Source organism: Dendronephthya gigantea, unplaced genomic scaffold, assembly GCF_004324835.1.
Source record: "Dendronephthya gigantea isolate DGI-Jeju-01 unplaced genomic scaffold, DenGig_1.0 000048F, whole genome shotgun sequence".
NCBI classification, from domain to species: domain Eukaryota; kingdom Metazoa; phylum Cnidaria; class Anthozoa; order Malacalcyonacea; family Nephtheidae; genus Dendronephthya; species Dendronephthya gigantea.
The window spans coordinates 716,549-744,441 of NW_021163058.1; the positions used below are offsets into that span (position 1 = coordinate 716,549).

Genomic DNA, 27,893 nt, shown 5'->3' on the forward strand with positions numbered 1-27,893 from the left:
AAATCACCCTGTCAAATTTTCGTGAAAAAAAATTAAGGTAAGTAAACATGAGTTTTTTAAAAGCGGGAGATTGTTTGATTTTTTCCGTCTGACTTTCTTCATTTTCAGGCTTTTTAGAAGACACGTGTTTTTAAAACTTTTTTTACTTGCGCTTTTCTTTTAATTTTCAGGTACTTTTGAACGCGATAATTTTTTTTTGGTTTCTTTATTTCAAATTTTTTTTTCAATTACAGTCTTTCGCAAAGTCCTAGAAGTCTTTTCACTGTTTTACACATTCCAAATCACACCGAGATTTTTCAGGCTAATTTTGTTGCTTTGCCAGGAATTGAAACGTTTGTCCTCGGATTGAGAGACGAACGTCTTAACCACTAGACCACCGCGTCATTTGTCGAAAACTATTGTTCTCTATTTGACCTAATCCTTTTCCATGAATTTTAAATTAAATAGTAATTTCGGTGGGAAAAATCGAACCTTTCCCATGCAGGATTCGAACCTACCCTTACAGCCTGGTAGGCCGTAGCCTTAACCACTGGGCCGTAGGATTGGTTGTTGATAGAAGCCTTAATATATATGTTATTGAGGTAGTGGTTAAGGCTGCGGCCTACCAGGTTGTAAGGGTAGGTTCGAGTTTTTTAGTTTTTTTACTTATGTAAGTGTATTTTCCCAGTTTAGACTGAGCTAGTGGGTGGGTCATGAAATAAATTTGGTAAGATTAGATGGGCTTTGAAACTTTTTTTTGTCAAAATCTTTTTTATTGTGTCCAAATATTTTTTCGTGTCAATTTTTTTTTCTTGTGTCCAACTTTTTTCCTGACAATTTTTTTTCTTTTCTGTCCAGATTGCCTTAATTTTTTTTCTTTTGTCGAAATTTTTTTTCTTTTATCAAAATTTTTTTCTGTCCATATTCCTTTCAATTTTGTGTTCCTCAATTCTTTCCTGTCCAAATTTTTTTTCTTTTGTCCAAATATCTTTTATTAATATTTTAACCATTTTCCATTTTTAAAAAATTTTTCCAATTTTGTAAAATTTTTTTTTAAATTTTTTTAAAATTTTCAAAATTTGTGAATTTTGGCTTTACATTTTTATTTAGCAAATTGTTTTGGAATATTGAAAAATAATTTTGAGCCAACAAATGAAAAAAAATTTTGCCCACTACAAAAATTTTGACACGAAAAAAATATTTGAAACGAGAAAAAAAATGAAGAACGAGAAATTAAGAACGCCTAAAAACGAGAGGAAAAAGAAATATGGACAAAAAAAAATTCAAAACGAAAAAAAATTTTGGCTTTTAGCCTTTGTTTGTCAATCGAAAATACACAAAAATTCCTTTCGGAAGTGCCCCATAACCCATGATGATACGGTACAAGAGCGTAAATCCACGTTGGAAAGTGGGGGGACACCTCAGTTTGCATAGATTAGTTAATGGATATGATTAACTGCCACGTAAAACATTTAGGTTGTATTATTTGTTCATACTTGTATTGTATAATTATGACATACGGTGCCGGGTACAAGCGTACACCGTTAACAAACGTTTTATATGGAATTGTCGAATGTTAATAGTTTGGACTATCGAGTTCACATTTGTGAAGACCATTTCTTGATTTTTTTTTAAATATAGCTTAAATAAGACACGACGGTATAAAAAAGTGGGGGGATAATTACATATTCGTCCCCTCCTACTCCAAACTTGTCCTCCCCCCGTCCCCCCAAGAGTTACGCCCTTTATACGATATGATAGAGTATGATACGATATGATACAGTATGATACGGTATGATACAGTATGATATAAGATTTTACAAGCAGTAACCCCAATCCCCCCTGACCCTATGTCGCTTTTGTTTCGAAATTTTTATTTAATAATCCATTCATTTACAATTCGTTATGATTGTAGATCAGTCGCCTACACTACAAATGAGGCAAAAGTTTGAAGTCAGGTGGACATTAAACGTACGTACAACTTTGGATGGCATGTACAATTTCTCATTTCATGATTTCAAGATCTTCCCCTTGAGAGAGATCAAACATTCCGCCATTTATTTGTTATTCCGCCTTTTTTAAGACGCAATCCTCCGATCACTGATTTTAGGACTTTTCTTATGGAGTATAATCTTCAGTTAACTGAACTCCAACGGTAGAGATAACTGGACCAACCTGTGTTAGCATCATCACCACCTTCATCTGTTTCTATGGGGAAATTATACGATCCAATATATATTTATATATAGACTTTTATATGAGAGAGAGAGAGAAATTTCGGTATTCCAAAAATTTAGTTTGACAAACCTCTTGCAAATTTTGACAGATAATTCTTTTCTTCATCACTCAATTTTAACATGGCGGTGAGGACAGGAATAAGTTGTTCCTTCTCATTTGATCCTTGACTAAGAAACTACACAAGGACAAGTGAAAAAAAACGTTCTCAAAAAGCTTCCCTTGAGTACGAAACATTAATTGGACTAATTCGCAAAGAATAAGAATTGATAAAAATATATTCACCTTCATGATAATATTTTTTAAATATTCTAAATTCGATAAACCTTCTTCTCTTTCCTGGTTTCTTTCCAATCTAAAATTTCAAAAAAAATCGGCTCTTATGTGTATGTTAAATGCAAAGGGTTCACTTTCTAGAACAATGGGGTGGGAAAGAATACAGTATGGCCGGACTTTTAATTTTAACAACACTCTCACGTCTAACCTAATTTGTTCACTCTTTGAATGTTTTGCAAAACTGACCTTCTAATTTCATCTTTTAGTACTTTCGCTTGCTCCCCAAGCCTCATCGATGTCGCCTCACTTTCACGCAAGAGCTGAATCATAAATAAAAAAACATTGACGAAACGTAGGAATGTAGTTTGGAAACACGGACATAAACATAGTTAAACGATAACGATAATAAAGGCATTCGAATGTTGTACAGTTTTCGGGGTACCTCAGACAAATGATCTATCTCACGTCTGGCTTTTGTAACCTCTTCCTGTATAAAATCATTCTCGCCCATCATTGGTAATTCTAAATAGTAAACAAAAACAAGCGTGTTAAGATTATAAGTGGCTACCGCAGCTTAAGGAAGAACAACAAGTGTCAAGACTCATGCTGAAGGTACATCCTGGTAATCTGAAATGGCGGGAGGACTAGGACTAGTTGTCAAATAAAAATACCATTTGGAAAAACTTAATATCTCTTGAAATATATTTTATTTCGGTTTCAAATTTATGTCAGAACTTATAGTTTTTTATACCTAAACATAATCACACAATACGACAATATAATCGATTAAATACTGGAAAATGGATTTCGACTTCGACAGCCCTTTTGAGCGCTGATTTGACGAGCTATTTTTTGACTTTGTTAACATAATACTAAATATACTTAATTCCCCCTTAAAATTAGAATGCCAATACACATATCAGACACACATAATTCGGCTATTGACTTGCCAGTTTCACTTTTTGAAGGTAAAATTGCATGTGCGTACAGGTTGTTTCTAGTGATGTAATCATTACCTTCGACCTTTGTAGGAGAGAGCAATGTTTCCAAAGGAACGCTGTGGAAGGATGTTGCTGAAACCGGTGTAGTTGGCTATAAAATATAAAATATGCGCTCAAAATCATATATCAGTAAACAAACTTCAGTTTTAGTATATAAGGTATGTTACACACGTTTTTCGTATAGGTGAGCATTATAGTTGGTTCGTTTAAATCTATTCCCAACGTAGATTCCTACCTGACTTGTGACATTGCTTTGCTCCTGTTCTGGGTGTTCCATTCCCTGTTACAAGAGAGAAATCAATATATTTCTAGTTGAAGTTTATATGTAAGCTTGATGATTAACCAGCCAGAATTAATTAGAACCAGCCGGCCCTTCCGGCCAGAATTGGAGATTATGCAAATCTGTTATCAAACAATAAAAAGAGTATACCTCTCCTGCCTGTCTTTCCTCAGATCTTAACTGTGTTGTATCACCAGCAATATTTAGTTTCAATGGTGGACTTTCACGCGATCGTGGCTTATCTTTTAATATTTGTTTCTGGCGTTCTTTCTCAAGTTCATCAATTTCTTGATGAAGTTTTTCTAATTTGGTTTTATGGTCTTCTTCGATCTTTCGAATCTTATCCTGTACACAATAGAGAACACAATAAATCATATTCTTTCTTTTCTCAGATTATCAGTAACCTCGTGTCGCAAAACACATTTATACATGGATTTAAAAACACTCACTAAAGCGACGGCAGGATAAGAGTGTAGTCAACTTGTTTTGTACAGTACCTTGTATGTTTTAGCCAAAGTTTCGTTCTTGACTGTCAGAAGTTCAGTGGCTTCTTTGTGTTGTTCGAGATTTGTCGTAAACTCCTGTGATATTTTTTCGACTCTAGAATAAATGTACACGATATAAATGCAGAATCCTAAAATGTAATTGCGCTCCCAAGGTTGCTAAAAGCGTTAATTATAATAGATATAATTTAATAAAGTAGTGTTTAAATATTTGTATCGAGACCTATTCGAGAAAGAGCAAGAGCAACAACCTACCCCCTGCCTCTTTTTTGAATATATAGTACCGTCTACAATGACTAAGGGAAGGGAAGATATAAGGAGGTACATCGCCTACGAAGTTGACAAATTTTGTGGCAAACTTGTATTCTCTAACCTTTCCTTCCAAAATCTCTCTTTCTTTTCTGAATCCATTGAAAGTTGAGTGTGTACAGTGGTAAGTCTTTCATTTTCAGTTTCAAGATCCTCGTAGTCACTTTGTAATGATCTAAGTTTTTCACTAAATAAGATAAGATGTAATGCAATAAAAGTAGTACAACGTTGGTCTTCCTGTACAAAAATACCATAATGCAATTTCAAATTATTTCTTCGAAACTTCATCGTAAAGGAATACGAAATATTGTTCAATTATTGAATAGCAAACCACGGTTTAGCAAACTCTGTGATAAACATGAGTTTTGCAACTTGAGTGAATGACATTTTTCGTTGTTAGGACGCGGTCGATCAAAAGATGAACAAACATACCTTGTTTCTTGAAGTTTTATTTTAAGTTGCAAAATGTTCTGCTGCAGCTGTGACCTATAAATATATTTGCGATTATAAGCGTTCATCGATGAAGACGTAATTATACTCACACCCACCCTTGAAAATACTTTTTATTTACCTTTCATCAGCTTCAATAGTTGCTGCTGGTGTTGAGGGTTTTGCTTTTTGCTGTTTCAATACACTGTGCACTCTCGTCTGCGGATGTAGAAATCATTGCTTAAATTTGATCACCAACAAGCAACATGAATGAATGAATGAAAGAATCATTACTGGTAAATAACATGATCTTATATCACCTTGTAGTTTTCATATTCACTTTCCAAATGGGCTTTTGCTTGTTTTACTGCCTCAGATTCGCCTTTCACGCGTTTAAGCTTCGCGTCAAGATTTTCCAAATTAACTTTATTGTTTTCAACGACAGAATGCAGCTATATATAATAAAATTTCAAAAACACTTAAGTAAAAATAAACTACCTTCAAAGCTTGGAATATCGGCATGAAAGTTTTACCTGTTGTTCAAGAGTTTGCTTTTCCGCATGTACTACCGACAGCTGAACCTACAAATTAAAATAACATCACGTAATACGTATCTCTTGCCTTATTAGGCAGTTGCATACCACGTTTGACAATAAGTCATTTACAGACACCGTCACGGGGCTCCATGGTTATTTATATTGAAATATAATACAATGAATGACATCGAATTAACCTCTTGTTTTAAATATTTTGGCACACGGCCAAAATGGTCTGATTATATACCTTGATATTTTCATTTTCGTGTATCTTCGCTTCAAGTTCTTCTTGGGTATCTTTTTGCCGTTTCTGAGACTCTCTTTCCTAAATTAAAAAAAAGCAAACCTTCTGGGAAAAAATCGCTTTCAACAGAAGGGAGGACAAAGTGTTAATAACGTTGTTAACATCTCTTGGGCAATCAAAAGAGAACACTATAAAAATAGTAAATTCACAGGCGATAACCATTATATTCTTGCGTCCATATATAGATAGTTAGAAAATTTTGCTGTTGGTCATGCATTTCATGGGTATAACTCGGGTATATATACCTGCTCTTTCACTTGGGATAAATCTTTTTTAACATTTTTAATAATATTCTTCAGTTTCTTCTCTTTCTCCTCTGTTTGGCTAATTTTTTCTTCAAGTGAAACTACAAGATAAAAATTAGGATTATATATTCAAATAAAATATTATTAATACCTTCTTATTATATTATTACGATAAAAAATGTATTATTTAGTAAATTGAAAATCTTCGTACAGTAGGGGCTAAAAAGGTTAGTAGGGTGGCGTGGGATAAATGAGGGATACTTTCGCAGGGGAAATATAGGGATATAACACACATTTGATACTCCAATACCCACAATCACTGAAATTCAGTACACAAAACACAATACCTATCTCGTTGTTTTTCTCTAGTAACTGTTTACTCAGCGCATCAGATTCATCATTTTTCTGCTGTAATTTGTCTTTATTTTCTGCCAAATCTTTTTCATAACTTTCTAATGCACTCTGACAATCTTTCAACTCCAAATCAACAAGACTTGCTTTGCTTGCCTCCTACAGGGAAAAAAATCGGCGATGTTAACGATCGTCCGCGGGACCAATACAGAAAAATTCTTTCCGATTAAACAATTTATTCCAACTGATATTCCACATAAAAACTATAGAACGACAGTCCCGATATTACTTTGAACTAAAGAACAAAAATTCGCACTACGTCACAACACAGACTTTCTATAAAGATTTATTACATATTGTTATAAAGCCTCCTTAGACAAGTTCCAGAAATGACGTCATCAACACGAGGAATTAACGATACAAACCTTTTCTGAACTTTCCAACTGTTCTTTTGCTGTTTTCAACTCGGATTCAATGTTTTCGACATTCATCTTTTCTTTCGCTAGTTCCTGTTCCAAATTCCTAAGTTTTTCTGAGAGCTATAATATTTCAAAAAAATACATATATCTATTCGTAGCTTGGATCATGCTGGTAATGTACCATAGAGCCTTTCTTTTAGCAGTCAAAATAGCCTTGAGTTTGAAATTATATTTTTGGTAATGGATGTGACACCATAGTACCATACCATGCCTTACCTCGTTACACTCGTTTTCTTTGTCATGAAGTTGTTTCTCTAGAAGATTGATATTCTCCTCCATAGATGCAATCTTCGTTACAAAGTCATCATTTTTATTGACGATTTCACTGTTCTTTTCAGTTAATTCAGCATTCTCCTTTTTCATAATTTGCAAATTCTCTTCAAAAGACTGAAATGAAAGATATGGACAAGTTTTACTGATGCCGCGGAATTATTTCTAGAATATATATAAAAGGTTAAGTTGGACACTCACTTCTTTTTCTCGAGCAGAAATCTCAAGTTGTCCTTTTAAACTGTCAATACTACAACAAAAACGACAATTTATAAGATATTAATACTGCACACACCAATCCTGTCATTATAGCAAGTAACATGCATTACACATGAAAGTTCATAAATTAAATGTACCTTTCTGCCATTGTTTTATTTTCTTTTTCAAGTTCGCAGATCTTTTCGGTCTAATTAAAAATATGAAACGGATGAAAAGTCGAGTCACATGCAAGCCTCTTCATCAACAATCTTTGCCCCTTGCCTTAGCAAACTCAGGTATTAATTTTGCCACGAAAGGCGTTTCTTTAAAGAAGGAAGGGCTTTACAGCTATACATATAGGCCTAAATTATAACGATATGATACCAGACTTATTAAAGGAGTAAGAAATATATAATCATTCACCTGTTCTGAATCCCGTTTGATTTTTATTTCACCTTTATTCAAACTTGAGAGCAATTTTTCGTCTTTTTGTTGAATGACTTCCATTAACGCTGCCTTCTCTTCTTCAAACTAAAATAATCCCAGGGAAGACATTGAATGGAGATATTCTTTTAATCAGCATCTTCGCTTGTTTAATTAAGTCGCTTTTACGATACAGTTTATGCCATTTGATGCATTATGATCTGAATACGTGAATTATACAGCTTTCCTATAAATATTATAAACTTTATTGAGCTAACGTTAATTGTACCTTTTTCTTCACGCTTTCTGTTTCTTTTTTTGCCTTCACAGCGACCTGTTTCATTTTGTTTATCTTTGCCTGCAATTCGCTATTTTGTTTTTCTAGTTGCTCTAGAAATTTATAAGCGGGATTAACTATCGGCTTATAACCTACCGGCCAAAATATTTTGATGGGCGGACAAACGGAAAATTAAGATTCGAGAGCACATATGCCGCAATTTAGGCTGAAAATCACCCGACTTTGAAGTACGAATTGCCCATTGAGATGAATAAATGGTTTATTTATCTCAATGGAATGACGGGTAAGCTGCAGTCCCCAGCCTCTCAGTTACGCTACTTTTAAGCAATATTCCCTGCACAGAGCATACAGGATAACATCTGTAGCATTTTAAAGTTTGGTTTGGAGAAATGGATATTTTCAGGTTTGGGAGAATGATACTATGAACTAAAGCAAAAAGGTTTGACATAGCTAGTTACCTTTACCAGCTCTCATTTCTTCAACTTCTTTGCAATACTTTTCAACTTTTGCTTGATTAATGTTCGTATTACTTTCAAATTTCGAAAGACGATTTATTTCTTCTTCAAGTGCTAATCTTTCCTGCAAATGATGATCAACTTTTTCTCTCATCTCTGACAAAGATTTCTCTTGTTCCTTCAACAGATCATCAGAGGATTTCACTTTTTCCAACAGCGTATTTTCATTGGAAGCAAACGACTGAATTGCTTCCTCTTTCACCATTACGTCTTCTTGAAAGGATATTTGACGTTCTTTTAACCGAGTCAATTCTAGTTCTAACGATTTATTCATTTCACTCAATTCACTAATTTGTGTTTCTCTGTCTAAAATTTTTTGTTCAAGTAATGTAACAGTTTCTTTCAAACTTTGTTCAGTTGCTTCTTTTGTTTTCAAAATTTCATTTAAATCAGAATATTTGCCTTTCTCGTGTTCTAGTTGTTCACGTAAATCCCGAACGTCGTTATTGGATGAATCTAAACAACTACTGAATTGTGTCTCTCGCGCCTGAAGTGATTGTTCGAGCGCTTCATTTTCAGTCCTTTGGTTTTGGAGCTGTGTCTTCAAGCTGTTACACTCAACCTCTTTTTTCTGAAGATTTGCAGTTACTTCGTCCAAATTTGTGCAAATAACCTTTTGTTCATCCTCTTTATTTTGACTTTCGCATCTTAACTCTTCCAGAGATTTCTCCAAGTTTACAACCAACTGTTGCAGTTTATTGATATGTTCATTCTTCTCTTCACTATCCTGCTGTGATTTGTCAACATTTTGTTGAATAGTAACTAAATTTTGTTTCTGTTTTGACAGAGCCTCCTCTGCGCTGATCAAACCTTCATTTTTTTCTTCATACAATTGTTTCAGATTCTTATAGTCCTCATTCAGCTTTTTAACTGCTATTTCTTCTTTTTCTAATTTTTTTGCTAGTTTTTGGCATTCTTCGGTCTTTTCTAGAAGTTTGGAGGACAAAGAATCCAACACAGTCTTAGAATTCGACAAATCTTGTTCATTTTTCCCGCATAGTTGGTCTTTCGCGTCAAGCTCGATTTCTTTTTCCTTTAATAGTTCTTTAAGCGAATTTAAATTTGTATGTAAGCTTGAAATTTCATCTTTGTGCTTACTTAGACTTGATTTAAGAGTTTCAATCTCTTCATTCAGCTTTAAAACTTCCTCCCTCTCATTTTTAACCTGCTCAAGCCGTTCATTTTCAGCTTTCTCATGTTTCTGTTGCAATTCAGTAGTTCTACGTTTTTCTTCTTCCAATTGTTGTGTCACAGTTGCAAGCCGACTCACATAATCCATCTCGATGTTCTTGAGTTCATCCTTCTCTTTAGTTAACTCGGAAATTCTATTATCAAGAATATTGATCTCTTCCTCGTGTCCACATTTGTTGTTCTTTGCAGGATCTTCCCTGATGTTTTCAGAATCGACAAAATCTGTTACAATTCCTTGCTTTTTATCTTGTTGCCCCCGCAATGTTTCGATTTCCTAGATAAATGATGCCCAAATATGACAGATGCCATGAAATCACGTTAGCATATGAGGTTGTTTACATGAAGTGACTTTGTCGTATTGAACCTGGTAGCGTCGTGGTTATCCCAATAATAGCATGCAATTGTATAGTTTCACAGAAGCTTAACTCAATACATCAAAATGTCGATCCAGAAATGACATTGCATCATATTAAAATATCGGCATTTTGGAAATACAAGAGATGTCAAGCCATATAATATCATCGCTGGAAATTACTTACACGAAGTAAATTTTCATTGGTTTCCTGCAAAGTCGAAATTTCGGTATAATAATGTGATTCAGAGCTTAGCTCGTTGGATTGAATTTCTGAGAGTCTTTCAGATAGAATCTGCAAACAAAATAATGTTGAAATGATCTTGCTATTGCGCCAGAGTTTTCAGTTTGAAAGAACATAAACTGTCTTTTATCACGGTGTATTATTAGCTAATTACTCACAAACACGTTATTCTATACCTGATTTTCTTTAAATATTGCTTCCTTCTCCTCACTCATTTTGAGAACTAAGTCATTCAATTGCTAAAATAATGCGAAAAATTTCATAATAATTTTATTTATTATTTTAACTCGTCGCTAAAAGTTTAGTATTGAAATACCTTGTTTGCATTTACTTCCTCGTCATACTTTATTTGAAGTTCGTCATGGGCGTGGAAGAGTTCTTCAATTTCGGCATCGAGAGTCTACGGAGCAATGGACCTTTTTCATGATGACGTCAAACGTGGAAAGTTTGATGTTACACGAAGTTTGATAAGACACTTAGCAGCTTAGTGTGGGGCAAGTGAAAACTTGGAAGATGTAGAATTTCGTGCAACTATATTTTTTGCTGTCCACATGCACAGTGCATGGAAACACTAACAAATTCCATATTCTCCATATTTATTTAGTCAGAGATTAAAATAATGTAAAATTTTGTAACATAAAGGGACTATGAATGTAACGTTCTAAAAGTTCATTGGACATAAAATGAGACTATATAGAGAACGTAACACTGTCTTACATCCTTTTCTTCATTAACTTTAGCCAACTCTGCCCCAAGGGTCTGAGTAGAATTTTCCATATCATTTTTATATTCCTGAAAACCAAAATGAAATGTCAAAGATGAGAATGAAGTTCTTATTCTGACAAAATAACAATTACGATGCTTTCTTCATTTGTGTTGACTCAGAGCTGCCCGATCCAGGCTCCTCCTATATTCCATTTACCATGAAATCAACGCAATACGACCCAAGGTGTTCCTATTGGTATTACTATCCATATTCTCATTGTTTAATTGTTATTTCATGGAAGTGAGTGACCTCAATTAGTCATTAGTGACCTCGATGTTATAGCATTTCAGCCTACCAGAGAATAGTGACTTATTCTAATTCTTTAATTAGTATAGGCCTTAATAATACTTTTGACAATAATATAATTATTAAATGGTTATTTATATATTAATATGAAATGATAGACGGAAAGAAAAGATATCAATCTTTAGATATTAATCTCTATATGCACTTGACGACTGAAAATTCAACGCTTAGCATATATATATATATATATATAGCGTTCTGGCATTAAATAATAATATCGAAGGTGGATTGTTGCAATCATTAACAATTAATAACTACCTTAAAATGGATAAGATGAACCTGTTTGGACGAGACTAGTTAAGATTGTTTAAATATTCATATTTTGCTATATGCTTGTATACATTTTATATCATAACAGTTTTAAAACGATGCACAGTGTTTATACGTTTAACCAAACGTTTTTAACGTTCTACATCGAAGTTTAAACTGATCGAAGTTTAAATTTTTATTTTACTTAAAACTAATTAACCAAAACTTGGAAGAAATTCTAAAATATTTAATGACTTTAAGGGATTTAAAGCGAGCAGCTGCAGTACCTTTCTCCGTTTATTTCGCACATATTTTTCTTTTTCTCGTACAACCTTTATGAAACAGATATTTATAACAATATATTTATTTCTACATAATAAACCACTGTTGTGCGCTTTCAATAATAAGCGCTATTAACCTATAATGCATTATATTTATAGTGCATCGTTTGATCAATTTATTGACTGCATACAACTAATTTAAATGTTGAATACAACTCTTTTTGTTTCCCGAGTTTCCAGATCGCGATACAACAATGTGCATGCCTTTTGAAACTGAAGCATTTATTGACTCAGGTGCAGAGAATGTGGAATGTAAAAACGCCAATTTTCAAAATCTAACTTAATTTCAATTTTACTCGACGGATTAAATAGTTTATTTGAAAAATTTCTACAAAATGCGGACTGAACATGTTAGCTGCATAGTTTCTGTTAGTTGATTGATTAGTTTGTCTTACAGAATGAATTCCTATAAAACCATGCATATGCATGTTTTAAATCTCAATAGACTGTAATATCCAATCTCCCAGAATTTCTATCAATCTTACAAACCTCGTACTCCGCTTCAAGCGAAACAAGTTGTTCTTGAAGGTTTCTTTCACCGTCTTCTTTCTCTTTTGAGATTTGATCTATTTTTTCAAGAAGTCTCTGAAAAAATAACAAACAAAATAAAGAAGATTTCCTATACATAGATATTTATGACATAACATACACACGGTATATAATAATACACGTATAAAATATGCAAATGCATGAGAATATATTTTACTATACCCTTTCCTGCTTTTTCATGTCTGTCAACTCGACCGAACGATCATCCAGGGATTTTTCAATTTCAAGTTTTTCAGCGACTAGAGTTTGAATTCTCTCCTGAATGTCCTTAAAATGCAATTTTATTAAAAGGTAAAAAGTAATGCCACAAAAATATTAAACAAATAACAAATTAGAGTAACAACAATGTGTCAGCTCGATCCAGATTTGGTTAATTCTACACATTATTGATGTCGCAACGAGAGCAGCCGCAATTCAAATTTTACATAGATACTGTAATACATATGAACGGTAAATGCCAACCTTATTACTGCCGCCACATGTTGTCTGATGCTCCTCCCACTGTCTCTTCACCGCTCCCATTGCATGCTGGATCTTGTTCTTCTCACCTGTGATAAACTGTAACTGTTTTTCAAGTTCCTTGAAAAATTTCAGAAAAAATAATTCAGAAAAAAACCCCCAAAATCACAAGGTTTTACTACCAAGAGAAGCTACAGCGAACAGTCAGAAGCTACAATGAAAGTCTAGTTATTTAATATAACGCCAGAATGTGTATCGCATAATATCATATCCAATTATACGATTCAACAGGATTTTAAAGAGCTGTGGTAACCAACTGTTTAATTTTAAGTTATACTATACATGTACAGAAATAGCTACAGTTTCAGTCACAAGCTCTATAATTGGATAGGACGTATTCATATATTCGGTTTTTTGTTATTTTACAGTTTTCGTTGTTTTTAGGCTATTAACCGAGTTATAAACAAGGATAAATGAATACACCCCCACCCCCCCTAAGACCTTACACTATACACCCCCACCCCCCGTAAGACCTTACACTATACCAATTCACACGTCCCGACATCAGTTTAGAAGATTTATAATATTCTCACTTGCCCTTCTGTACGGAAAAATATCAGACCTCGGTCTTTTTAATTTTTGCGGGTGATATATGTTTTATAAATACCTTATTCGCGCTAACAACACCATTGAATTCTTCTTTAACTTTAGTTGAACGTCCTTCTTGATCATCTTTTATTGCAGTGACGTCATCCAACTGTTTCTTTAAAAGCTATAAGCACAGGGAAAACCCGTCATTCCTGTATTAATTTCGCATAGTTTCCACAATCTTTAAATGAAAAACTGAAAACTTCATCAATATATTCATATATACAGATAGAAACGAGATATAAAAATTAAAGGTTCTAAGATCACAACTATGCGGTATATAGCTAATAGGTTTGATAGCTAGGCATAGAGATAAATGAATTCGTAAGCCACGCGGTTTGAAAAACATCAAAGACCTTCGCTGTCGCTGCCATGCACCGTCTCTGGATTCCAACACTGATACGATGAATAACAGAAGAGAAGTATACGAAATATCAATAAGAGAAAATATCATACTTCAATCATCTCCATGTTTGACTTAAGTTCTTCTTTCATATTAACAAACATATCATCCATCTTTCTTCTTTCATCCCGTAAAACATCATTCACATCTTTCATGGAAGTTTCCAGCTGTGATTTCTCACTTTCAATGTTGTTTACATCTTTTTCTAATTTCTAGAGATAAAAAAATATGTATATAAGCCTAAATGCATGTATACAAATACATGCAGGTTGCCAAAAATTGCTAAATTACTGAAGGTCTGAAGGTTTTTCTTAAATCTAAACCAATACAGCAATGACATAGTGGTTTGGGTTCGAATTTTTTATTTCAGAAACTTCGTTAAGCTGGGACTCAACTACATCATTAATGTCATGGAAATCTTCGTTAATTCTTACAATTTTAATTTGAGATATTTCTTTTAGTTCCTCCTGTAGTTCATCCTTTTCAAATAGCACATTTTCATGTTTCTTTTCTAGAAACTACAACACAACAGAATTCTCGTCATGAAACGAAACAATGTGTATAAGAATACAAAAACTTTAGAACTACAGCACTGTCCAGAAATAACCTAAATAGCCGTACTACATTACTAATTTTAAATCTGCAAGAAGCAAGAATAAAGAAAAAAATTTTAACCACTTCCATCTAAACACGCTTTACTAAGCGAAATATTATCTATAATAACTTTGGTCAAAGTTGGTCAAAGTTGAACAAAGTTGTTCCAAAATGGAAATTATATATATGTTTGAAGTATATGAATGTTCAACTTGATATAAAGTACTTCATATAGTACTGCATTTTTCCTTATTAGACATCAAAAGAGTACGGAACAAAACCCAAATGAAAGGAAATTTAACTCTCTTACTTTGCATTTTTCATTCATTTTTTCATATTCTTTCCGAGTTTCATTTAACGACGACAGCAGACTGTTCCGCTCAGATATCACAGCTTCAAGTTCACTCTAAAAGTAATAATACATACGGGTAGTATGATGCTAAACCAGGATATTTTTCGGTGCATGAGAAGTTACATAATGTTACTAAACTTATAGCATCATGAGACTAAATAATGGTCTCAAAAGATCGCGGACGGACTATTATATATATTCATACATGTATATTCGTGTTAACTGCATGTTAATCACATGCAGACCGTAAAAAAATGAAAAGCGCACGTTAATGGAGTTCTTTGCTGTGACTTTCCACTGGAGTAAAAGTTAGTCGTCTCTGTCAATAATTTGACTCGTGCAGTAAACGCTTTTTCAGTATGACTGTGTTTCAATATTTTTATCGATTCCCCAGTGTTGGGACATTAAATTTTATTATTTTAATATAAAGTTTCCTTTTGTTGTGGGACGTCTATTGGTACAAGGAGAAGGAGAGACTTTTCAATGACAATGTATCGTGACTATCGTCACTTGTTACTAAGAAAGGACACGGCAATAATTAATAAAAACATTGTCGCGTCTTTCGTCGTCTGATCACTGAGAAATTAGGTTTAGCTAGCTTAACGGAGACAGGTTGCGAGGATATAAATATCGACAATTTACATAAAAATAGGTAACATTTTTGTCAACATTGTTCGGTTAAACATGTGAAAAATTTAAAAGTAATCTACATAACTATAAATTAAAAATTTGCTTCTTCTAATGCATGTTCGATTAAAGTCAAAATTTGACGTGCGTCTAAACTGACCACCTGCTTCCATCTCTCTTATAACAATTGTTCTGATCCATGAACACTATAAATGTTTGTCGCATGTATTTCTTGCTCCGACAGCCAAACACAAGATTTTAAAAAACACGTTTTTTAATTTAAATCTGAAAGATATCAGAATATTAGGTTGCATTAGAGATTTTAATTACGAAAATGAAAATTTATTATGACGTTCATGTCATGCAGCGGCATATTTGCATGTGATAATCAGGTGTGAAGTGTAATTACGACTCTTAAACTTCTGCAAGAGGAAATGTAAAATTGATCGCCTTTCACCTAGTATATTCATCCAATTTTTTAAAATAGAAAGGTACGTTAATCACATAAATGCTGACTTTGTAGATCTAAGACTAAATAGCAGTGAAAATTGCGCAGACAATACGTATATTTTTAAATGACACTGGAGGTTGTTCTAGTTCATCGGTGTACATGCATATATTATTACATAGCATGCATAGTAGATATGGTAAATACTGAAAGGTAAGTGCAACTCGAAGTTGATAGCGAGATTTGTTCATTCAGAGCTTTGTCTTGTCTCGAGAATAGTCGCAAAGCTCAGCAAGTTTAAATCAAATTACATATACAATAGATAAATATTAAACTATCAAAAACATTGATGCTAACTTTTGGATTAAAAAAACTATATATTGATGTTTGCTGATTCAAAACTACAGGGAAATTGTATGCTTTATTTAAGACAACATGCATAAACCTGGAGTAGAAAGTTCGAGTCCTGAATGTGTCTGGGAACGTAAAGTTACATTTTTCGCCACCGCTTTCGGTCAGTCCAAAAAGAGCTAAAAAAATTCGTTCATGTATTTCCTACAGTAGGTATACGCGTGATTTAGATCTATTTGCGTAGAATTTCAGTATGAATAATTACTGTGTTTTTTATTTAGGATATAACTAAGCATACAAAAGTATAAAAATGAGGCGACCGGATAGTAATGGACGTTCATGTAGGAAACTGGCACTGTTTACCGCTGTTCTAATCAACACAATTTGTGTTTCAAAAATGATGAATCGCAGTGCTTTTATGTCACTTGTAGATAAAGGTAGGTATTTTCATGACTTGTCCTTGATATTTTCATTAAATCCATAAGTTTCATTTGCCGAAAAAACATTGATTTAAAACTTATTGGGAAAATAAATATCCCCAGCATGCAATCTAATACAAACAGTGAATATTATATAGGATTTCGTTTGACACAGTCTACGTTTTATGAAAAAGAGGTGAAGAGTATGCTCGATTGTGCTCAGTTATGTTTGATACGATGCTCGAAGTGCAAATCTATTAATTTTAATCATGAGAAGAAAATATGTCAACTGAATAACATGACACGAATAAAAAGTACGGAAAAGTTTATCAAAGATGAACAATTTAAATATCTGGAACCGGTTCAGGTAATGTGCTGAAATAAAATAGATTAGAAACACTCTGAGCGGAAAAAAGACACTTTTATACAAAAACCAACATGTTCCTACATGTAGATATGTAGATATAATACATGGTATAATATCAATTAATTAACGGCGCAAGATAATTTTTACGTATATGCATATATATCTTGTAAACATCTGTCGCCACTAGACTTATAATACATTCATATTTACGTAAATCACAAACTGCAGGCAAATATTCAAGATCACAGAAAACAATTTACTAGTGCAGCCTATATATAAATCATTATAATGTCACTTTCAAACCATCTATTCTGTTGTTTTACCAAACCAAAAAAAATTATATCCGATAACTTTCTAGGTTCAATTTATATCGCAAGAAAGTACTACCGGTAAGACTATATCCCTCAATAAAGTGTGTATATAAATTAACGTAGTGATAATTGTAGTAGTGATATAATAGTTTGTTGTGTCTGTTTCACGAATAGTAGCAGCGGAACAGGATTAATTTATTTTTCATTTCAAAATTATTCCTAGACCAAACACTTGGGTTTCTCCCATTCAGCGCTACATTCACAAATCTTGGTGCAAATGGTCGTAATGGTCCTGCATCTCTTAGTGCATATTATACTGGTCAAGATCACGAGCACATGGTTTCAGTTCAAAATGGTATCCAGTCCTGGACAGTACCGTACTCTGGTACATACCAGATAACAGCGGTGGGTGCTGCTGGGGGGTACGGTAATAAGGGGACAGTGGCAAGAGGTAAAGAGTATTCAAAAAAATTCTACATGTAATTTGTGCTACTATTCTCATTGACAATAGCTAGTGCATGTAGTTGGTTTCAAATCTACATAGAGTATGACATAGACGAGTTTATCTACCGAATTAATTGAATTGATCTCTCTAGGTCGAGGTTCGTACATGCAAGGGGATTTTGACTTCGCAAAGGGCGATGTTATTAAGCTTCTGGTCGGTCAGGCGGGTGTGGAGAACACTGGTCAGGCAAGCTCAGGAGGGGGAGGCGGAACGTTTGTAGCCACCGCAACAAATCAGCCATTGCTAGTCGCAGGTGGAGGAGGGGGCATCGAATCTCTCGAAAACCGTTTAGCAAATTGCGATGCAAATACAGGAACAACAGGAAAAAATAATCAATGTTATACCGGGTGTGCAAATTGGGCTGGAGGGGTTGGTGGAAATGGTGCGACAGTAGCTGATAATTCGAACTCCGGTACGGAAAATATTAACTGACCCATGCTGTTTAAACACTTTGAGCATCTATATAATACAGTTCCTAAACGACTTCGAAAAGTTGATTGTTCCTTTACTATAAAAACCGTTAAAACATTAAGTTTTCCTTCCTACTGATAAATTACTTTCTAAATAATAAGTGCCATATGAATACATTTCTATTTCAGGGGGAGGCGGAGGAGGTTTTAACAGCAATGGTCGTAGTAGCAAACAATTTGGTGGTACAACTGGAAATGGCGGAGAAGGCGGGAGGGGGTTTCAACAAGGAGGCAGAGGGGGAAGATCTTGGTACAACAATGGAGAAGGAGGATTTGGAGGAGGTGGAGGTGCATACGGACAGGGAGGGGGTGCTGGAGGTGGAGGAGGGTACTCAGGAGGGGCATCAGGGGACAATGTTTCAAAGTCTTGTGGTGGGGGTGGGGGATCTTATAATGCCGGGAGGAATCAAGTTAACCAAGCAGGCAATAATAACAGTGGTCACGGTTACATTAAGATTGTCAGATTAAATTAAAGATATGACATATATGCTGGTCCAATCACAATATCAAGATTAAATATCTTTTCAAAATTTAAGCAAGAAACTTCTTAAACTTAGTAGCATAATACTTTTGCATTGACAAATATATGACTTCAGCGAACTTCAGATTATATCATTACGGTTTTCCGTTTCCGAGCAAACAGTGGCGTAGCCAGCCTGACGATTTTGTCCGGTATGTAAATTTCGAGTTATTATAATTATTCACGTCTTTAGAAATTTATTGTTTTCGCAGTCAGTGAACACTAAAATATTAGCATAGCGGGCAAGCCAAAATTGCATCGGATTGTTCTGTATAATCTAGTGATATATATATATATATATATATATATATATATATATATATATTAATATATATATATATATATATGAAAATGAGAAAATCGATTTTTTGAGGTATACAGAAAATCCCTCCTCCGCCTACTTTTGTGCAATATGACTCTTACTGTAAAACAATAAAGATAACTTGATAAAGAATTTAAACGTAACTACTGTATATATACATATATTTGTCTTGCACTCGAAGAGATATACTTAAACAACTAAATAATTGTATTTCGTTAAGTAGCAGATAAACAGTGATCTTGCAGCTATCATGCAACTATCAGCAGCTATCATGATAGCGTGCCTGTGTGTAGATACATGGCAAGAATAGTTCTTGATATTCCCGCATCCGTTTTGTATTGGACCAATTTAAACTCATAAAAAATAATACCTCATAGTGATACATAATCTCAATTGAATTACAGTACTTCTATCCTTAAGAATATAAATCACTTTTAAACGCGAGTACGCACTTCTATATCGCACGATACTATATCGATACTAGATACGATCGATAGAGAGGTTAAGATATCCCGGTTCTGGTGTACTGGTACGGGTAGCCTTATTTTGTTCAATGAATTTCCTTCAGTGTTTTTTCAATTTTTTCGAAGATTAACTCGACAATTCTTCACCAGTAGACTTTATCCTCTAGAGGTAAGCATTATTTGTATCTTGAAACGTGCAAACAACAAGAAATTCCAATGAACAAAATATGGCTACCTGTACCCGAATACCGAAATCGGGGTATCTTAAGCTCTTTAATGTTGTAAATGTTGTTGCACGTTGTTTTAAATTACAAAAGGTATCACATCCTACCTTGTCAGCTGATCTTTGTCTCTCATCAATATTCTGCCCGCCACTTCCTTTTAGTTTCTGTAAATTATTACAATTGTACAATCACAATATTTTTACTGTGGCTATACATATAACATGCTATAAAGATAAACGCATACACAAATATAATACCTTAATCAATTGTGCCATTTTCTTCTTTTCTTGTTGTAGATTTTGAATTAAGTGTTTCTGGCTTTCGTAGCTCGACGTTGTTTGATCTAAAGCTTTCTTTGATTCCTATGAATACAGGAATGAATTAGAGAGCTCTAAATTGACAACGGAACATCTTGGTTCGTATTTGCAGGAAAATTTTTAAAGCTCTCTAATCTCATTACTCCTTGGGCTGTTGTAGAAAACCCCTGACACTTTAACTACTATTTCGAACTGTAATTAAGTAAATACAAGTTCTACGCATGTTACAACTGTCACACCCACGCAGTTGATCTTGTCTTTTTGAATGGCCTAACTGGTTGTTGAAAGTGACAAAAGAAAGGGCGACGGGGGGGGGGGGGCATCGAAAATCTACGAGGGCCCATCAAATTTCGTATCACACAGGCTCATACCGTACATAATTCTGAGTGTATATTATTCCTTACAAAGTCATCTTCCTGTTAATAGTATGCGCGGAGTGATGAAAAATACTGCAATGATACTCCGAATACCACTCATATGTTGTCATATCGCGCTACATAGCTATATAGGCCTCACGTTAATCCCTCATGAAATAAACTTTTAATAATAATAATAATAATAATAACGTCTTTGATTTAGATTACGCATAGATATATCTTATAAATATTAAACGTACTTCAAGACTTGTTTTCAACGACCTGCATGCTTTTGTAAACTTTTCTTTTTCAACTTTTAATTTTTCTATTTCTTCATTAATAGTCTATAAAATAATTTATTTGAAGTAAAACACGACGCTCTATAATGATCATGGAGAAAGGAAATTCATATTTCAGACGTTTATCGGTATTTTTAGTTTATGTTCACAGGCGAAGACCAGAAATATTTTGACAGCAAAATTTAAAAGAACCTTGAGAACACAGTTCATGGCTTCACAGTAATTATTAAATTTATTAAATTAAGAGGTTCTATACCCTACGTGAACTTTACATCTTGTATAGCCCGATTACAATTCTGTCACAAAATTATTACCATCGAAATTTCCAACACATTTAATTGTGACTTACGTTTTTATATTTCTCTTCTGCATCAAGCTTTTCCCGGAGATCGTCATTAATGTTCTTTATCTGTGAATATTCATGATTCACACTTTGCAACTGAACAGAAAGTTCCTATATAGAGATCAGAAATACATAAGATTAGATTCAAAAGATGTAATGTGGAAGAATGATGGTAGTCATATTCAATATTTAAATGTAATAGCTATTGTATATTCAGTTTGGTCGAAATCTATGCTGTAATGTAACTATAAGACGAGCATGGATAATGACAGATGATGCAACTTGGCAGGAGAAAATGGGTTATATTCCTAGTTTCTATATCTTTTCTAACGAGGAACTTTATAGTAAAAACGCGGGGAATGTTAATATTAATACAACCCACGATAGGTCTATAAAGCTATATGTATAAAAACAAACCCTTTTATTAAAATGATCGGGTGTGGGACAACTACAGGAAAACGTGCACGCAACGCAAATACGGTTTATTCGGCCTTAACACTCATCTCAAATATTTCTAGTTTTACAAATGTATAATCAATGTTCCTGCCGAACTTGATTTTTAATTGTTCATCAACAGCGTTTATTAATAAATACACACATTAACAAAACAGGAGCGGGATCGCCTGCATACAACCTACAAAAATGTCAATAAGTCGTTCTCCTGGCTCACTATCCTAAACTAGTCGAACCAGCGCGGTATTTTACATTAGAAGTTCTTCCCCATGCGCGCAGGTGCAAAATGAACTTAACTACTTCTTTTCGAAGGATAACAGGAGCTAGGTGGCTACCTTGTTTCTTTGGTTTACGTCCGAAAGCTTATGTGTCACGTCTTCGTATTTCACTTTTAATTCCACGTTACTTTCTTTCAGTTCATCTCTTTCTTCAGTTAACAAACTCAGGGAATTAGTCGAGTCATTCCTACTATGCAGTAGCTCTTCTATCTGATTCTTTAATTCCTAGAAAAATAATGTCTCCAAGTCATACAGATAATTTAAGAAACTCTTTACCGAACAGATATTTATTGTACCCTTGCCGTAAACATTTTACCTGGGAACATGATCACCGCATTTCTATACATACTATATAATGTATAACATAGGGGGATGGAAAAAAATTGAGTACAACACTTGAGGTCGAATAAAAAATGCCAGACATTGTGGAACAGTCGACGAATCAAAAATATGCTTTGTTTGCAAAGTACACGTGTCACAGCACAGACTTTTTAAAAAGGTCTATAGGACAGAGCATGGGTCATTTCAGGGTTAAAAAACAACATGCATGTTCAATTAGAAATTACCTCATTTTTATTACTTGTTTCAAGATGCTCTCGCCTCATATTCTGATAACTTGTTTGAATATCTTCCTGATCACTTCCGTAGTTTTCTAAACGTTCTTTCAATTCCTGTAGACGTAAAGTACGTAATCACTAATCAATGTACTAATCAAGGGTGAGCAAAATACTAGTGTCGATAACAATTATCAAATTGTTATTCCTACCCCAATTTCTTTTCGTGAAACTTCCACTTCTTCCATAAGATTCCTTATTCTCTCATCTGCTTGTTGTTTTTCCTTCGTTAAAAGTTCGAATTTCGAGATGTACTCCTTGACAAAATGCATAGAACAAGTGTCAAAAGACTTTCTACATGCAGTATAATTTGTATTTTAGATATAGGGACATACAAAACAAATTAGTTCGAAAAAAAAAAAGCAAGCTCATGTACCTGATTATCTTCTTCCTGCTTTGTCACGATTTCTTGTAAATTTTCAAAGTCTTTGATTAACTTCGCACGGTCCTCTTCCAGCATCTCAATTTTTTCCATTAATTCCTCAACACAAAGAGAATGCAATAGAGTTTTCAACATTTGCTAAACATTTATAAACGAAATATCAGGGAACTTTTATAATGACGAAAACGGACTGTTTAAACTTTGTGTTATTATATTTGCATGGATATGTCTGTTTGTACTGTATTTGTAGATGAAATACAGTCCTGTAGGGTTGATCAGGGGATCAAAGGGATAATATCTTATAAATCTGGTCGAAAAACAGAAAGCATGAATCGGTATTTCAATATTGAGTGTCTGCATAAAGTAATATTGAATCACTAATTTGTTGAACGCCGTAATTCTTACCATTTTTTCGTTAGTGAGATCGTGTATCTTATTTTCAGCTGGGTGTTTCTTCCCTTTGTTTAATCGTTCTACATCACTCCCAAGAACATGCATTCGCTTCTTTAAATCCTAAACCACACAATTATAAAGATTTTCGTTAAAAACTGGTCTCTAGTTTTACTCTGACAATCTTTCAATGTTGCCTGATAAACTGAGCATGATTTCTTATTTTATCCTTTTAGCTTCATTCCTTAGTGCACACTCACTTTGCATGTTTGCTTCAGCTGATTTCTTTCTGAGGTTAAATTTTCTATTTTTTCCAGCGTCTCTTCTCGTTCAACTTGTAATTCCTATAATGATGATTGTGGTTATGATGATTATTGTGGAGAATATTACAGTACAGCATGGAACAACATTGTCATAGGACAGTACAGTAATATATCCTTCACACAGTTATATATAACGTTCATGGGAAAATCATAATATCACAGACTATAGTACATGCAAATTTAAACTTTCATTTAAAAAATTGAGGTATCTTTTATAAATGCTACTATAAAAATATTACATTATTCAACCTTATTAGCCACCCATCCAAAAGTATCTTAGTTTGTCCTACATGCTGGACCGACTTTTAAGACTATAATTTCACAAAAGCTAAAAGGGGATAACATTCCTCCACACCTCTTTTGTTACAATGTATACTAGTGCATAAATTTAGTAAAATACCTTTATCTTATTCAAAAGCCTGGTACTTTCTTCAGCACTAATGAATTCATGTTCATCTTGCTACATACAAAAACAAGTTAAACAAAAAAGATCAACCATATGAAGCTTACCATTTAAATTGGCACTTTGACTGCTCCACTTGCTTTGAACAGTGGTTGCACTGTAACCCCCAACCACCACCCCCCATTCTTTGTAACATATATGTTTTAAAATACCTGATGGGAAGAATGCAAGGAACGTTTAAGGCCATCTCTCTCACCCTTTATTTCCTTTAATTCCTGACAGGGAAAAACAAGAGTAACAGCCTTTAGTTCTAGCCTAAACCTGACAGCTATGACTGCAGTCACTTACATTCTTAAGATTTGCACAGATTTTTAGCGAACTTTCCAATTCTGCCTGAAGCTCATCGTTTCTTTCCAACATTTGTTTTCCGAGTTCAGCAGCCATTTGCAACTCATCGTTCTTTGCAGAAACCTAGCAAACAAATGTACACATGTAAGTGTCTGCAAATGATGGGAATACAAACCATGAAATAGGAAGAAAATAATAATCATAATTCACACGTATACAGTGCACACCTCTTCTTTCTTTTCAAATTCTGCCTGAACCCCACGTGATAACCACTCAGCTTTCTCTTTCTCAAGAGACCGAACATCATCTTCTTTTTCTTGAAGCTGTGTTTGTAAAGCTACAAGCACATTAAATTTTAGATTTCAGTATATATATATATTTATGACTGAGTATTTTTGGGGTTAATTAAAATATGCAATATAATGTACAGCACCTTCACATTTTGATTTAAATTGCTTAAGTTGAGAAGATTGCTTCTTAATATATTTCACTAGATCCTCTTTTGCTAAATTTTCCAACTAGAAATAAAGGTATATATATCAATTACGATTTTTACTATTTCTAATGCTTGTGCATGGAATTGCATGGATACGACACTGACTCCCCCCAACTTCCTAATGCAAGGAAATCTATGCGTTAAATTTGGTAGAGCCTTGACTCATACTCTTTCCATAATTATAGGAATGGGTAAATTGAAGTCACATGCATTGAATCATAATATATGGACGGTTTATTTTCTGGGCAACCTAGGTCTATGGGCATCAACATGCAGGCTAAGTGGCTGAGAATAATCTCCAGGCTTGACCAGTGACATATATAGTGTTACCTGGGCAGCACTAACTTGCAAATTTTGTAGCCTTCAGACAGTACGTTGCAAATAGCTAGCCTTGGGGTTTTATATCTACTTAATTCAGTAAGCTGTTACTAGCTTAGTGGCTTTTTCCCAAATGTTCCTCATTTTAGTGGTGTTAGTAACAGTTACACAGTTGTAAATGTGCTTAATATGCTCTTTATTCCCCCAGACCCTAGGGTACCAAATTGGAGTGCAACATTACTCCAATACAGCCCTGTCAGTGGTGCTGAAATTCAGGAAGTACAGTATGACCACAACTTTCCATGGTAGCTAGTGGCAATAAGTTATAGAAAACACTAGAGAATGCAATCGTACACAACAATTTACTGTTTGTAGTATTATTAAAAATATATCATATTTCAAATCACTATAAATAGCTTTCGCGTCAATTGATAAAAAATCCCTTGACTACTTGGATACTAAGCTTGGTTGTCTCGTCTTTCTATATAGTAATGAATGTAGACTTTAATGCTTTTATACATAAATTATATAACCTCATGTTATAAACACTGTCACAGGAACGTGGAATTAGAATTTACATGTAGTCATATGTGATATGTATAAACTAGACACTTTACATATTTTACCTTTGAACTGGTACTACCAGAAGCCATTTCTATTCAATCTCTCAAATACAGACTTTATCCTGTAGTCTGCTCATTCTGTAAATCAATAAAAAGTCCATGAAATCATCGTTGATCTATCACAAAAGGGCTTTCATTCATGACTTCTTGTCAAGAATCAAGAATATCTTGTAAATGTTTTGAAGTTTTTCAAGTTTTTTAAATTATAATAAATACGATTTGCTGTTCGCGGGCTCCGATCACTTTGTCAAACGTGGCACCGGACATTGGGCACCGGAAACGAAGGAAACGAAGGAGGTGGAGAACAGAGGAGAACAGAGGAGAACAGGGGAAACGAGTTTAGGTTATAACTACGAGTGAGAGGGCACTTCTGCAGCGGTGCAGTCGTTCATGTTCGACTTGCACTTCCCACTTCACTTGCACGTCAACTTGCACTTTTAGTCAATCCTTTAACAATGAAAGGGCATCTTTGCTCCACTTGCCCCTGCTGGTAAAATAATGGGAAGCTGTCTCTGCTGATCCCCTGAAACCATGGCTTTAGACTGACGCTTGAAAATTTCATCAGTGAACATCATTGGTACGTCATAAATCGGAAAATTGTAATAAATTCCTAGTATAATCAGTGAACTGATTACGATTCTGCAGTTGTTCACTTGTTCTGAACCACAGAACCAGTAACGTTTCCAAAGTGCTTACTGATTTATTAATATTTAAATAAATAATATGGAGTTATTTAGACCCTTACTAAGAATATATTTTGTCTTGAGAGTATTACTAACATTATATTGGCTGCTAAATAAAACGATTAGGCAAAAAGTTTCTAACAAAACTGAGATGTTATAATTCTTAGCCTTCCGGTTCTCTTATTCTAATGAACTATTATGTAAACGGACACTTTTCAGTTGCTCGGTCGTAAATAGAAAGAACCTCTCTAATTTTTCTTATTTTGACTTTTTTGCTGATTTTGAAGATGCATTATACTCATTAAGTACTAAGAGATGCAAATGTATGTACATGTGTGTTTCGGAATGGACAAGCGCTCGCGAATGCTGATTCTCTAAATTCTTTTACAAGGCTCAAATATTCGTAAACTCTCTACGGTTACACATCTCTTGTATAATAGGACTTGCCAATATTAACTAAACTACTAAAGTCATTTAAATATTAAGTAAAAGCTAGACTACAATGAAAAGTTTACATATATTTTTAAATATTATATATGTTCTTTCACTTCTTTGCTGCCAAACTTCATATATTTGGACCGAACTAAACTTCATATTTACTTCTGCTAAAAACGACAAGTGATGAAATTATGAAAATACTTTCAAAAAAAGATAAGAGTTTTTAAAAATTAAACAATTCCATTTCCTTCGTCTCTGCAAACCATTGTTGAGAGGGTTCCAGTTCTTTGAGGTTGTTGGCGTTCTTCCTGCTCCACATCGTAATTCGTTTGTGAACGTCGACTAAAACGTAGAGATTGTTTCAGCGCTTGTTTATAATTGTTCAGTCTGTACAGCCACAAGAAAGGATGAAATATTGCCGTTGTATAGAAAAGAGGTACTGAAAATAGTATGGCCAGTTGAAGTGCCGGATCATTACATGAATTACAATGCAAAAACAACATAGCGATTAAACTTTCTGGAGCAGTTGCTATCACAAAGAAAAGAACATGAATGAATAACGTTTTGGCAACTTCATAGTTTTTCTTCATTACGTTCATTCCTTGAAGAGTCGAACTTTTGATATGAAATGATACAGACAGTCTTTCTTTACGTGCGTGCAATGCTTGAAACACTCTTGTATAGAGATAAATGAATATTATAGACAAAATAACAAG

At 34.1% G+C, this 27,893-nt stretch overlaps 2 protein-coding genes across 4 annotated transcripts; one reads left to right on the top strand and one right to left on the bottom strand.

The window, feature by feature from the left end:
* Positions 1-1,454: 1,454 nt before the first annotated feature.
* LOC114528170 (GRIP and coiled-coil domain-containing protein 2-like) lies at positions 1,455-26,240 on the bottom strand. Of its 3 annotated transcripts, XM_028549776.1 has the most exons (52): positions 26,060-26,240; positions 25,053-25,137; positions 24,847-24,956; positions 24,620-24,742; positions 24,484-24,546; positions 24,269-24,328; positions 23,806-23,889; positions 23,561-23,668; positions 23,150-23,254; positions 22,926-23,030; positions 22,726-22,830; positions 22,217-22,384; positions 21,435-21,539; positions 21,047-21,130; positions 20,371-20,475; positions 20,221-20,277; positions 15,044-15,139; positions 14,574-14,657; positions 14,193-14,351; positions 13,756-13,860; positions 13,092-13,208; positions 12,792-12,896; positions 12,570-12,665; positions 12,027-12,071; positions 11,136-11,210; positions 10,735-10,818; positions 10,595-10,657; positions 10,362-10,469; positions 8,575-10,096; positions 8,108-8,208; positions 7,819-7,926; positions 7,554-7,603; positions 7,399-7,447; positions 7,144-7,314; positions 6,874-6,987; positions 6,445-6,607; positions 6,098-6,198; positions 5,796-5,873; positions 5,546-5,593; positions 5,333-5,464; positions 5,155-5,231; positions 5,016-5,069; positions 4,648-4,770; positions 4,269-4,371; positions 3,922-4,116; positions 3,727-3,771; positions 3,507-3,582; positions 2,933-3,012; positions 2,737-2,810; positions 2,500-2,569; positions 2,287-2,392; positions 1,455-2,187 (listed from the first exon to the last, which is right to left on the bottom strand). In XM_028549776.1, exons 1-52 carry the CDS (start codon positions 26,084-26,086, stop codon positions 2,114-2,116), a joined length of 6,345 nt encoding a protein of 2,114 aa, XP_028405577.1. In that variant the 5' UTR covers positions 26,087-26,240; the 3' UTR covers positions 1,455-2,113. The 3 variants fall into 3 exon arrangements, with proteins under 3 accessions (XP_028405577.1, XP_028405579.1, XP_028405578.1); XM_028549778.1 differs by lacking the exon at positions 21,047-21,130; XM_028549777.1 differs by lacking the exon at positions 12,027-12,071.
* Positions 16,783-19,280, top strand: LOC114528171 (uncharacterized PE-PGRS family protein PE_PGRS10-like). Its single transcript, XM_028549779.1, has 6 exons — positions 16,783-16,948; positions 17,089-17,297; positions 17,656-17,686; positions 17,832-18,059; positions 18,205-18,525; positions 18,713-19,280. Exons 1-6 carry the CDS (start codon positions 16,822-16,824, stop codon positions 19,054-19,056), a joined length of 1,260 nt encoding a protein of 419 aa, XP_028405580.1. The 5' UTR covers positions 16,783-16,821; the 3' UTR covers positions 19,057-19,280.
* Positions 26,241-27,893: the final 1,653 nt, after the last annotated feature.

Coding starts and splice junctions, on each gene's coding strand:
- LOC114528170 (XM_028549776.1), bottom strand. CDS start 26,086: ATGGCTTCTGGTAGTACCAGTTCAAAG. Junction 24,329..24,483: donor CCTTGCATTCTTCCCATCAG/GTATTTTAAAAC, acceptor TTTTGTATGTAG/CAAGATGAACATGAATTCAT. Junction 2,393..2,499: donor TAAAAAATATTATCATGAAG/GTGAATATATTT, acceptor GTCCTTGTGTAG/TTTCTTAGTCAAGGATCAAA.
- LOC114528171 (XM_028549779.1), top strand. CDS start 16,822: ATGAGGCGACCGGATAGTAATGGACGTTCATGTAGGAAACTGGCACTG. Junction 17,298..17,655: donor AATATCTGGAACCGGTTCAG/GTAATGTGCTGA, acceptor ATAACTTTCTAG/GTTCAATTTATATCGCAAGA. Junction 18,526..18,712: donor AGCTGATAATTCGAACTCCG/GTACGGAAAATA, acceptor TTTCTATTTCAG/GGGGAGGCGGAGGAGGTTTT.